Source organism: Prunus avium, chromosome 4, assembly GCF_965620075.1.
Source record: "Prunus avium chromosome 4, drPruAviu1.hap1.1, whole genome shotgun sequence".
NCBI lineage: Eukaryota > Viridiplantae > Streptophyta > Magnoliopsida > Rosales > Rosaceae > Prunus > Prunus avium.
Genome location: NC_142287.1, coordinates 22,245,884 through 22,258,144, shown reverse-complemented (window position 1 = coordinate 22,258,144; position 12,261 = coordinate 22,245,884). Strand labels below are relative to the sequence as shown.

The 12,261-nt window shown below is 36.4% G+C and overlaps 1 protein-coding gene across 1 annotated transcript; it reads left to right on the top strand.

Moving 5' to 3' along the window:
* The first annotated feature begins 6,453 nt into the window (after positions 1-6,453).
* On the top strand, positions 6,454-10,786 carry LOC110751211 (homeobox-leucine zipper protein PROTODERMAL FACTOR 2-like). Its single transcript, XM_088251655.1, has 10 exons — positions 6,454-6,578; positions 6,669-6,805; positions 6,985-7,075; positions 7,401-7,937; positions 8,040-8,144; positions 9,026-9,226; positions 9,329-9,503; positions 9,582-9,862; positions 10,172-10,273; positions 10,384-10,786. The coding sequence occupies exons 2-10, from the start codon at positions 6,675-6,677 to the stop codon at positions 10,726-10,728; spliced, it is 1,968 nt and encodes a 655-aa protein (XP_088107781.1). The 5' UTR covers positions 6,454-6,578; positions 6,669-6,674; the 3' UTR covers positions 10,729-10,786.
* Positions 10,787-12,261: the final 1,475 nt, after the last annotated feature.

Below are 12,261 nucleotides of genomic sequence, written 5' to 3'. Positions count from 1 at the left end.
TTTATTATATCTCAGCAGAGCAGGAGAAGTTATTTGTATATTTAAAGAGTTTGATAAACTGTAGTAGTTATCTAATCATTCTCTTCCCACAGAAGATATGCCCCACCATCAACAATTTTAATTATGATTTGAAGATGACATTCCATGAAAGTGGGATTAGTGTCGACAATAAGCCCATATATCACATTGTAGTTCTTAATTATGTTATGTGGAAATGTAGCACTATTAGCCAATTGACAATATCGATAAAATATTGATACTTTATTTAAGTCATCTCGAGATTGTCTGGACTGTTTACTATGGAAATAATGAGAAAATATCAACAATATATCAAGACGACATCGCTATGATCGATGAGACTATTTGTAAAGTATTACTATTTGAAAATTTTACTATGATAATAATGGTATTGGAGAATATTTCATAAAAGAAAAAACTAAAATTAAAACTTCCAGAGCCTTTGATATTAATATAATTGCATCGGATCATTGTCGCCTCATCAGGTGGGTAGCTTGATGCCAATACATAATTAACAACTTTGCTGGCTGCTCAATATCTCACGAGAAGAGAAGAGAGCAATGTATTTGGCCACCATGTTAGGACTTGAACTTGTTTCTATATAGATCATCCGTTGAAAACTTGAAAGCATATATGCACACCTCCCATCAATGGATAGAATAGAATGATGTATTCAATTATATTAAAATAAATGTTCAAAATTGTTAATGACTTTGGCCTTCCTTGCCATTGTCAATACTTTGTTTAAGGCTTGATCTGTTCTCGGCCTTGTTTTGCTATGTGATTATGTCGCATATACGCGCGAGTCCAATCATTATGTTCTTTCTTTTGGCCGATCGAACAAAAAGAGTTTAAGCATTTATAAATAAAAAAAAACTTTAAGTACATCAAATAGTCAAGTAGGATTGTCTCTCCAATCTCCACTTCTTAAGGATGGGGGAACAATGCTCAGAGCGTCCTGCATTGGAGGATAGAAGCTTTGCATTAGTCTTTAAAAGCTCTTGAAACTCTCCATCCATCGCCAATTGGTTATGGATTGAATGCTCATATAAAGTCCAATAAAAAAGTAAAAAAATTAGATGAAGTCATCGAGAAATAGATAGCAACTTTACACTCCCATTGTGGCCGTTTGCCCTTGAAATATTGAGATATATACCTTAAGAAATTCACTAATCAATTAAGAAGATCCAGTAATTTCCAAGAAAATCCTTTCATGCAAAGCACATGATGGCTCTCAAAAATTGTCTCCACCATGGGAGAAACCTTTGCCTAGGATAGTGAGTTGTGATCGATGTCCACCGCCTGACCTAGACTTTGGTCCTTGTGTATGAAAACATTTCAACTGTCATTTGGTGATCTTCTAATCTATAATTAATCCCATGTCTTTTAGCAACTTTTTGCCTAAACTATAAGGGGCTAGCCCAGGCAAGAGGCCCCCTAGGCCCCCAATCTCGTTTCCAACGGCCAAGGGTTGCCAGGGGAAACGCTGGACTCCACCAGTCCGGGCAAGGCCTAAGGCAAGACTTGTCTGGACTGCTGCCTGGGCAAGATGACTTAATGCTGACGTCATTGTGACGTTAGCTGTCATTGATCAGTAAATCATCATTTTCCACTAACTAGACCCGTTGGCATGTCTTAGCCACTTTAATTTAAGCACTCATACTCTCTCTCTCTCTCCAATTTTATATTACATTGCATAAGCGGAACCATGTCTTAATGGTTGGTTAACCTATCATTATTGACTTTGCATCATTCTTATGACGTTCTTTAGTTGAAGATTATATGTAGATTTCTTTCAATAAAGAAAACAATATACTCTATTATATCTCTCAATCATGCCCCCATTAAAAGGGCTTAAACCTACCCTCTTCTCCTATTAGTTGATGGGTACCAATCAATTAATCCACAAGGAATCTAATTAAGGCAGCACATTCGCTCTACATGTGCCACATTCACTTTCTAAGCATCAATCTATGAAGGCTTTAAATAGATTAATAAAGCATGATATATAATTAACCAAAATTTGGGTGGTTCTTAGAGGCCCCCCCGTGAGAGGACAACAAATTTCCATATTAGTTTAACTTGTACAAAAATCTGAGGAGGTGACGGGTCTTTTTCCAATGACATGGAGAAGTGATGGATATTTGAGGGCACTACTTTGGTGGGTCCCAACAAACACATGATTCTTTGAGAAACTGTTCCTGAATTTAGGTCAAATGCTTTGTGTGTTCGTTTTCAAAGATGTAATCTAATCATGGATTCTTTTGTCATAGTTAGAGGAATGGTTCTTTCAGGGTTCGATTGTCATTGCCATACTTGGCTATAAAAAAAGCATATATATATAAATGAAATGGCACATGGGCATTCATGCACGTGTGCCCTACCAGTTGCTTTGCACATGCCACCACATGCATGTTTGGTTTGGCCACGCAGACAAAATGAGTCACCAAACCAAACTTTATATTATGTTTGTTTGTTTGTTCCAAGTTCATCTCTAGAAAAAAAGGATATTTTCAGAAGAAAAAAAACAAGAGAAGAAGCTGAAAATTTGGATTTAATCTGTTTCTGGTTACGTGAGGAGTAAAAACCGAGTTGTTTACACTGATACCCTTTCGTGGCATTTCCACAAAATCTGAGATTTCGAAAATTATACTGACATCCAAAAATTTCTTCAAATAACAAAATTAACCTCAACGAAACGACTCGCCCTCAGGGGTGTATTTGTCATCTGAAGACTTACCATTACCATTATAGGTGAGTCGTGTAAATATACGTTGGACATATAATTGTGTTAATTTTATGAGAAGACAGGAATGATGCGTCACTAGCATATGAACATGGTTGATCACATGCTTGTCCCAGCAGTGGCAGTGGCAGGGAGTGGTTAATTTATTGGATGCCCTTCAAGTTGAACCAAATGTTGGCTTTTCTGTACTGGAAAACCAAATGTATGATAATTTCGAGTAATTTTTTAGTGTTCCCGGTACACCACGTGGTTGGTGTACCATCCAATAGACGGAAGACATATGGAATATGTCCAATGCAGTCCCCCACATGTCATAAGAAGAAATGCAGTAAGTTGGATAACAATTACACATGTTCTATGTTTATTGGATGGTACACCAGACACGTGGTGTACCTGGAACATTTAAAAATTTCTCGATAATTTCATATGTACCCTATAATAAATATATATGTCTAGGGCAGTACGATATATAGTGGCCCGCATTCTTTCGGTTTAGGGAACTAATTACGGCCAAGAATTTGCCCTAGCTAACACTCACCTGCACAGTGGTTGGTTTTGTTGATTTCCTTTCCTTGTATTTTCTCATCTTTTCAGTTTCCGAATTTCCTTCATTTGTGAAAGAGAGAGGAGAGCGAGAGAAAGGGGTGGAGGCTGGTTGGAGTCGGGGGCTGTGCTGGGTTTAGTGATTTTATTTTTTTGAATACAAACGATAGTCTAAAGTAAACTACAAGGGGGAGAGGGGTTTCTCATACACACACTACTATGGTGCTATGTGGTTTTGAACCTAAGATCACTGGTCTGCAAGTCAAGGTCTTTTTCAACTGGGACTAATGACCTTTTTCTTTTTAGACTTAAAGGTTTACTTTTTTTTGGAAGGGTATATTTGGGTCTTTCATGGTAAAAGAGATGCTAGGCGTTCTTAGAAATTTGTTATGTTTAAACAGAAAAACTCAAATGTATATAATAAGTCTAAATGTCACTGATTAATTATTTGAAGAGGAATAAGAATAACTAGGGATGACAATGGGCTGGTTTAGGGCTGGGTATGGCAATACCATCCCCGTCCCTGCTCCCTATCGCCCCTATATCATACTCTTAAGTAAACAAACAATAATAAGTCACATGTTACATCAGCAGGAAGCTTTTCACGTCTCATAACATTCTTACCTCCTCTTTCCTGAAATGGAGCTTATTCAGATGAATGCTTGTTTAGTAGCAACAGTGGACACACAAGCTGGACGAAAGTTCATCAATCTACGCCTCTAATAATGAGAATTAGAAATACCCGTAGATTTAGGGGATCGAAGCAATGCAGCCTTACTGCAGCCTGCGCTCTCAAGCCAGTAGTTTAAACATCTCGGATTCGCACAAGTGCAAAAATATCCATAAATAATCATGATGCGTGAACATTCTCATTTATTGAATCTCAAATTACATTATCTCAAGGTTATCTCCAAAATCATAGAAATCTCAGTTCTCATGACAACAAAAGTATCATGCATGCTATGCCAATTTTAAAACCGCATACTTGTTAGGGCATGGGATGGGAGTATAATTCCATGTCAGTTTATCATCTTTTGTATACTGTCAAGAAACGAAATCAAAAAATCAATGTAAATCAAATAACCAATTTGATCAGGACAAATCAAACAACAAAGGAAACTCATGTATCATACACATAAGGTTATAAGGAAAATCAAAGTTAGTGGTATGTCGAGTCTTCCTACTTGGATTACAAGTAGACAATCCAAACAAGTTTTCCAAATTCATAGCACCACCACCACCACCATTTGAAGGGATCAACGCAGTATAAACCACCGAGGAATGCCAAATATTAGTCACAATCTTCACAACTTTAGAGCATACCATTCCTTCCCTAGAGAAACTGTAGCTTCATTTTATCCATAGGAAGACTTAAATCTAGAGGTATGATAAAGACAATTTCATAAAGTGTTGAATGCTAAAGTGAAAGTCTTCTTTAAATATGTGCCAACTATCGAATACAACTCTATTCAAGTTACATTAGGGCTAAAAATATTCTTGGCAGGTTTACTTTAACATACTCAAAATTCAAAACCTATGGAGTTATAGAATTGGGCCAAAACCATATTTAAAAACAAGAGGTGCTGTGGGTTCGCTGATTTTCAGCTGCGCTACTGTATTTGGTAAGTCCATCAAAATGTCACACTTAAGTTAAATCAGTAAAAAAATTACAGGTTCAAAGAAAACATGTGAAACTAACATTTCCCAAAATTTCATGCAATTTTAACTCTTACAAGTATATCAAAAATAGGGCTGAAATAAGCTGTATTGCAAAGTTCTGCAAAATCCCTACAACATTATTCTCACTTTAAAAATGCAGGAAATTTCAGTTCATGTCCAATTGTCTTTCAACTTGTAGTTGGAAATTTTTTTTTAAAAAATATAACAGACTGAAATTCCATATGTAACTCGAAGTAACGGAAGTCTGAAAACATATTTAAAACGGGTTATGCTGCAAAGCATACTGCAGAATTCATGCAGCATAGTCTTTATGTTTGACATTACACCAAAGTATTTGAGACAATCTCTGACAGGTCCAATTTGATGTATCAAAAGCTTAGGATAAAACTCAAAGCACAACTCAGAAGACAAAAACAGATAAAAACCAGTTATACACCCACCAATGTGTCTTTAAGACATTTCTTCAAACACTTGGTGCTCACTATTTAAAACAGACCCTATGGAGACTATGGGTGAACTAAATGGCTCAAAAGATCCTCAAACACACATTTTCAGAGTACCAATTTCATAAAAATCCCCAAGGTTTAGAGTTTATACCTCAATTTCTCAAAAATAAAAAGTGATAGATTGGTCCTCCTCCTCATGCAGCTCCATTAATAAAGAAGGAAGGATTATGTTGCTGCATATTTGAAAAGAAGTGAGTTGGTAATCAGTCTAAACTACCAGAACTTGATTCAAAGGAACTCTCAAAGTTTATAATTGATCTCACCTCACCATTATTTGAGTCTATAGTATTATTTTGTTTTCAAATTTGGTACTTGAACTTTGACTCGCACTTCCATTGAGTACCCAAGTTATTATGTGTGTCAATTTAGTACTTGGTTAATGTGTACGGTCGGTTTATGAGTGATTGATGATAAGGAGTTAGACAAAATAACTAACAAAGAGGGATCGACGTGAGATTATTATGTTACAAGTTCATGAGGAACTAGAGACCAAGTTGTACTTAACACTTGTTTTGTTGTATGAATTAACGAATTGAGTATACATGAAGATAATCCAGACACCATGCACCATATCATTCAAATATTATCACTTATTTTAATTCGTAATTTGATGTTCAACCCTTATCCATTATGTGATTTTGATGTTGTAAATTTAGAGGAAAATATAATAAAATCTAACAAGACATCGACTTCCCTAATTAATTTCTTCCATTTAATTGTTCGGCAAAAACATCTAATTAATTTTCCACTTAAAATTAGGTCTTACAATTATCAATTTGCACCTGAGGCCCGCACTCTCATAAAGATATAGAGAAGGAACTGAATGAGTGACAGCAAACCCTTTCCTCCAAAACCCTAACCAATCAGAGTAAAGCATTCAGCCACGTCAGCTTTCCACTTGGGCATAATTAGCTTCCATACCTGGCAGTGTCCCCGGAAGTCCAGTCTCCACATCACAAAACCTAAACCTCCTTGAAAGCCCCAAAACAGATCTACACAGTTTCACTCACCATCATCATCTCCAAGCATTACATTTCCTTCACCCTAATCAGTTCTTGCATATTTTTCGAACCCCGCTTCATAAAGTAAATTTTTTCAAATTTTTTTTTTTTCAGATATATAATCATATGGGTTAGTTTGACATGGTGGTTTTTTTTGGTGTATGCATGTCACAGCTGAAAATGGCAGGAAGAGGAATGACCAGCCACACTCATGTTTCGAGCACTGAAGCAAACGATTATCTAACAAACATGAATTATTCTGAGAATTTTGATGGAGAAACATCAAATCATGAGCTCCAACATGTAGAGAAGTAAGTTCTTTGCAAAAATCTAGATATTCAAATGTGTATATACACATGCATTGCTTGTCTTTCTCTTGGTGATCACTTTTTTATCGAGGGGTTTTTTTTTGGTTACAATCTTTTGGGGTTTTACTTTGATGTCATCCTCATCATGAATCTAATGGCTTTAGGGTTTTTGTTTTCTTCAGATTCGTGGGAGTGTCCGCAGCTTCAGGTAGTGCGATTAACAAGATACAACTTTACTGTGAATCAGGGTTAGAGCTCTGGGTTGATTTAAAGGTAATTAAGTAAAATTACCAGTTTTTTTAATTAAAAAAATGTAAAATTACCAACAAAAAAATGGGGCTTATGTGACTTGAACTAAATTTTATGATTTTTATATATTTGTGGGCAATTTTTTTATTTGTTATATTTTGCTTTGTTTTTGTACTTGGGATTATCGGATATGAAGAATTTTGAGTCTCATAAACCTATGTATCTAAAATCATCTTGATCTGCTTTGATTTCGTGTCATGTTAACCTAGCTCAATCTTAATTCTGATGTTCGAGTTTAATTTGAATTTTTCATTTAACTCAATCTTTCATCGTTTTGGCTAATTTTCAGATAGATAGCAACCTACAATACAATTCAGATCATATGGGCATGCCTCGGCTCACTGCGTCCCCTCAAGGCTCCTCACCACAAGTGCCCCTCTCAGATTTTGGGACAGAAACACTTGGTGGGTTCAATAATCAAAGAGCCAGTGACCTGATTATGTCAGTTTCATTAGGCACAGAAATTAACCGACTTAGAATCTCCGAGCTTGCTTCGAAGGCAATGGAAGAGCTTGTAAAATTGGCTTTTGCTAGAGCGCCTCTATGGAAAGTTGACACAGCGAGCAACACGGAGATTCTTAGTGATATTGAGTACATGAGGGAGTTTGGGGATATGAATAACACATTAATGGAGATAGTGAAAATGGCTGAGGTTAGAGAATCTCAGTCTCTGCCAAGCTTGGACATGAACAATTCTGAATTTTCAATAGGAAGTCAATATAAGCCAAAAGAAGTTGGACCTAAACCTGTTAGTTCTGAAGCTTCAAGAGAAATTGGTTTGGTGAGAATGAATCCTTCAAGCATTGTTCAATTGCTAATGAATTTGGTATGTCCTCTTCTGATTATTTAATCTTTTGTTTTCCTTTGTAAACAAGTTTAAAATAACCGCGAAATATTATTGATTTTTTATACTTTGTTTGATAATCAGAGGCAGTGGTCACAAGCATTTTCTAATATAGTCTCTAGAGCAGCGATAGTGGGAGTTTTATCATCCACAGGAGTGCAAGGAAACTGCAATGGAACTCTTCAAGTGGTAATTATTTTACCCTACTAAAATTTTGTATGGAAGGGTTTCAAAGCAAGACAACTCCAAGTCTTTTTTGCATGCACATATATATTTCTAAATGGGAGGAAGTTTTATATAAATGATGCTTTCATCTTTTTTGGATGCATTAAATATTACATGTCTTTGATTTTAGCATAATGAAATTGGATTACAATTGATTAAAGGTTGTGTTTCGCCGTCTGCGAGAACTATTATGAAGAAAGTACCATATATAACATTGAATCTATATATAACCATGAGTTTGTAATCAATATCTCATATGAGACAAGCATGACATTTGTCACATCCTGGGATCAGCTCCACTGTAGCACGATATTGTCCGCTTTGGGCCCCCCTCTCTACCCTCACGGTTTTGTTTCTGGAAACTCACGAGCAACTTCCCAGTGGGTCACCAATCCTGGGATTGCTCTAGCCCCAACTCGCTTAACTTCGGAGTTCCCATGACTCCGAAGCCAGTGAGCTCCCAAAAGGCCTTGTGCTAGATGGATGCGGGCATGTACATATAAGGCACATCACCCCCTCTCTGTTGGTCGATGTGGGATCTTACAACATTAGCTTCAGATGATAATGTATAAGTGAAGGTTTACATACATAATGGGTTGTTAAATTTCAAAATCCCTTCAAAATACTCTAATTTTCATCTTTCCTTATTTAGTTTGCACATATTTTGGATTGTTAGGTCGGTATTAATGCGACAAAATGCATTTATAGTCAATTTTTCATAAACACAGTTGTCCACGAGTGACGACTATATATGACCTACTGATTGGTTTGGGATTCACTGTGAGACCCACACTATATAATGCTTTAGAATAAAACTAATATTCTCAAGTTTTTGTTGTTTCTAGATGACAGCTGAATTTCATGCCCCTACACCATTAGTCCCAACTAGAGAAAGTTATTTTGCAAGGTATTGCAAAAGGCTGAGCAGCGACACTTGGGCAGTTGTGGATGTTTCCTTGGAAAAATTGTTTCAATTCCCATCAGGAAACTTTCGAAGACAGCCATCAGGCTGTTTAATTCAAGAGATGCCAGATGGATGGTCTAATGTATGTGTGTGTTTGTTAATTAAGTAGACAACATTCTCAGTTTAAATTAGCATGGTAGAGCAAAGCTTAAACAGTATAATGGAGTTCCTTTTCATATGCTAGGTTATATGGGTGGAACATGTGGAAGTAGACAATTCACTTGTTAACAATATGTTTGAGCCGCTGGTCAGTTCTGGTTTTGCATTTTGCGCAAAGCGTTGGGTTGCTACGTTGATTCGACAATGTCAATGGCTGGAAACTACAATGGCTAGAAGGACTAGTTTTTCAACTGACGGAGGTATAATTAAATTCAAATTAATTTGTTCCTTGCAGCTTGATAAATTAAGTAACTGAGCTGATCTTTCCCAATGATAAGGGTTTATATCGCAACAGGGAAGGAGAAGCCTGTTAAAGCTTTCGGAGAGGATGGTGAGAAGCTTCTTTAGTGAAAATATCAGTGCTTGTTCTGAAAACAAATGGATGTCACTACCATGGCCAACATCAGGTGCTGAAAATATACGGATCTCAATGAAGAGTGGCACAGGTGACCCTGGAAGGCCTCCAGGTACTACAGTAGTGTTTGCTACTTCCATATACCATCCATTCTCGCGAAAAAAAGTATTCAGTTTTCTACGGGATGAGAAATGTCGAAGTGAGGTATGTACAGTACTCAACTTTGAATCAATATGGTGGTTTGGAAAAATGAGCATAAGTCTATTGATATGGCCAAATCAAAGAGGGATAAAGATCATTACTGGATCCCATGTGAAAACTAGGAGTTTTGTAATTTGAAAAATTACTGTGCAATGGTAACACCGTGTGACATAATAACGCTTAGGCTCTAAATTCTAATACGTATACGTAAGTAGCATTCATTTTTGAACCTATACATAATCCTTCCATATATAAACGTCTATTCCAAAGAGATCATCATGCCAATGTACTTACTTTGTGTATAATATACAGTGGTGGGATATGCTTGCATTTCAACATGAATTCCATGAATATGCCTATTTCACTATTGGAGAAAAGCCAGGAAATCGTGTCTCCATATTGCGATCCATGAATGTGAGTTGCATGTACCCTGTTTTTTTGTTTCCTTTTCCCTTTTGAAGATTCAACATATTGTAAGCCTGACTTCAACTTGTGTTAACACAACTGCTTGATTTAATTTGTAGGACAAAATGAACGAGGTTGAAATATTTTACTTGCAAGCCAGTTATACAGACTCAATGGAGTCGTATGTTGTTTATGCACCGATAGACGCATGTGCCATGACCGACCTCATCAATGGTGGAAACCCAGATTATGTGGCTATCTTGCCCTCAGGGTTTTCTATCCTTCCTGACAAGCCAATGCACCAGGATGAAACTGGAGGAAGTCTTTTGACTATTGCCTTCCACATCGCTCTTGGAGCATCAACTGAAGAACATATGTCTCCTCATCAACATCTCAACGTTGTACATAGAATTCTTGAAACAACCATGAGTTCAATCAAGGAGGGTTTAGAATTTATGATCTAGAAGTCGATTAAGCCAGGAAGTTATTCATCTGGTGCAGTTATAAATTTGCCACCAGTGCCTAAGGTCATGTGCATGGTAGAAATTTGAAAAACCTTCCAATGCTATGTGCTTGTATATAGTCGAATCTACTGTATATTATATTACCCATTTAAATGGTTTTCTGACTGATTCTTCAAGGTCATGCTCGGATTTTTAGAAATTGATTGTCCAGATTTTTTAGTTTGATGCATACATAGATACCCACTAAGATAATTTCATAGCTAATAAAGACTGAAATTATTTATACTATATTTATGGACACATTGATCTCCCATGTCGCTATTAGAGATATTGTCCACAATGTAATTCACAAATATGGTAGCGTACTATGATTTCAAGTGCGATAATAAACTTATTGTTTAGCTCTTGGAAAGTGGAAGTTGCACAACTAATATATCATTCCAATCTTTGTAAATTCCTCTATAACCATAACCAGCTAATAAAAAATAATGGGAAGAGATACTAAATAAGAAAAATGGGGGACAAGGGCTAGCATTACTATTCAAACTCTTTTGGATTTGCTTGATTGGAAAATGGAGTGGAAGTATATGTTATACAAACAATTTGGGATGGGGGAATGGTGGTGGAAGTGGGATGTTGAAGAAATGGCATACAAAGTGAAAGCTTAATACTAAAACTTCAAAATAATTATGAGTAGGTTTGTTTTCTTCATGTTTTTGTTTCATAAATTGTCTTCTTTTCTCGCTCTCCTTTCCATCACCCTCTATCCACCATCCTTTTTCCGTCTTTTCTCTTATCTATATACTTTTGGTTTCTCTAGCAAAAAGAACCAATTAAAAAAAAAAAAGGTTATATTCTTACTTTCCAATGTATCAAGGAAAACTTATCTGTTCTGTGATTTTTGTATTGCAAATTTGTAAAGAAATTTAACAAAAAAAATTGTAACTAGACCCAAAAGTTTTGGGACTGTCCAAATTAGATAACGTGTTTACTAATATGGAGGGCCAAATTTATTCCATTTTAAACAACTAATTAATTATTTAGCCAAGTAAATTAGGTCTCACGAGATTCGTCGCCTTTTCTGCTTAGACTATCACTTGACCACATTCATTTTGATCCCAAGGCCCGCACTCTCATAAGAGTGACATCACACTCTTGCTCCAAACCTTCAACCAATCATAGAACAGCATTCAGCCACGTCAGCTTTTGACTGGGTTACTACTATAAGTACACCTTCCAAGTGCCTTTCACCTGGCAGTGTCCGAAGAAATCCTGCAGCTTCCAAACCCTTGCCCTAAACCTCCTTGAAATCCCCGATACACACCTCCAGTTTCACACTCACTTATCATCTCCAAGTACTACATTATCCTCTGCCCTAATCAATTCTTGCATATATTTCAGACCAACTTCCCAAAGTAAATTTCTATGTTTTCAAGTTTAATTTTTTTCAGATTTAAAATCCTTGATTATAATGTGACATGGTGTTTTGGTGTGCATATGTTTTCAGCTAAAAATGCCTGGAAGAAGGAAGAC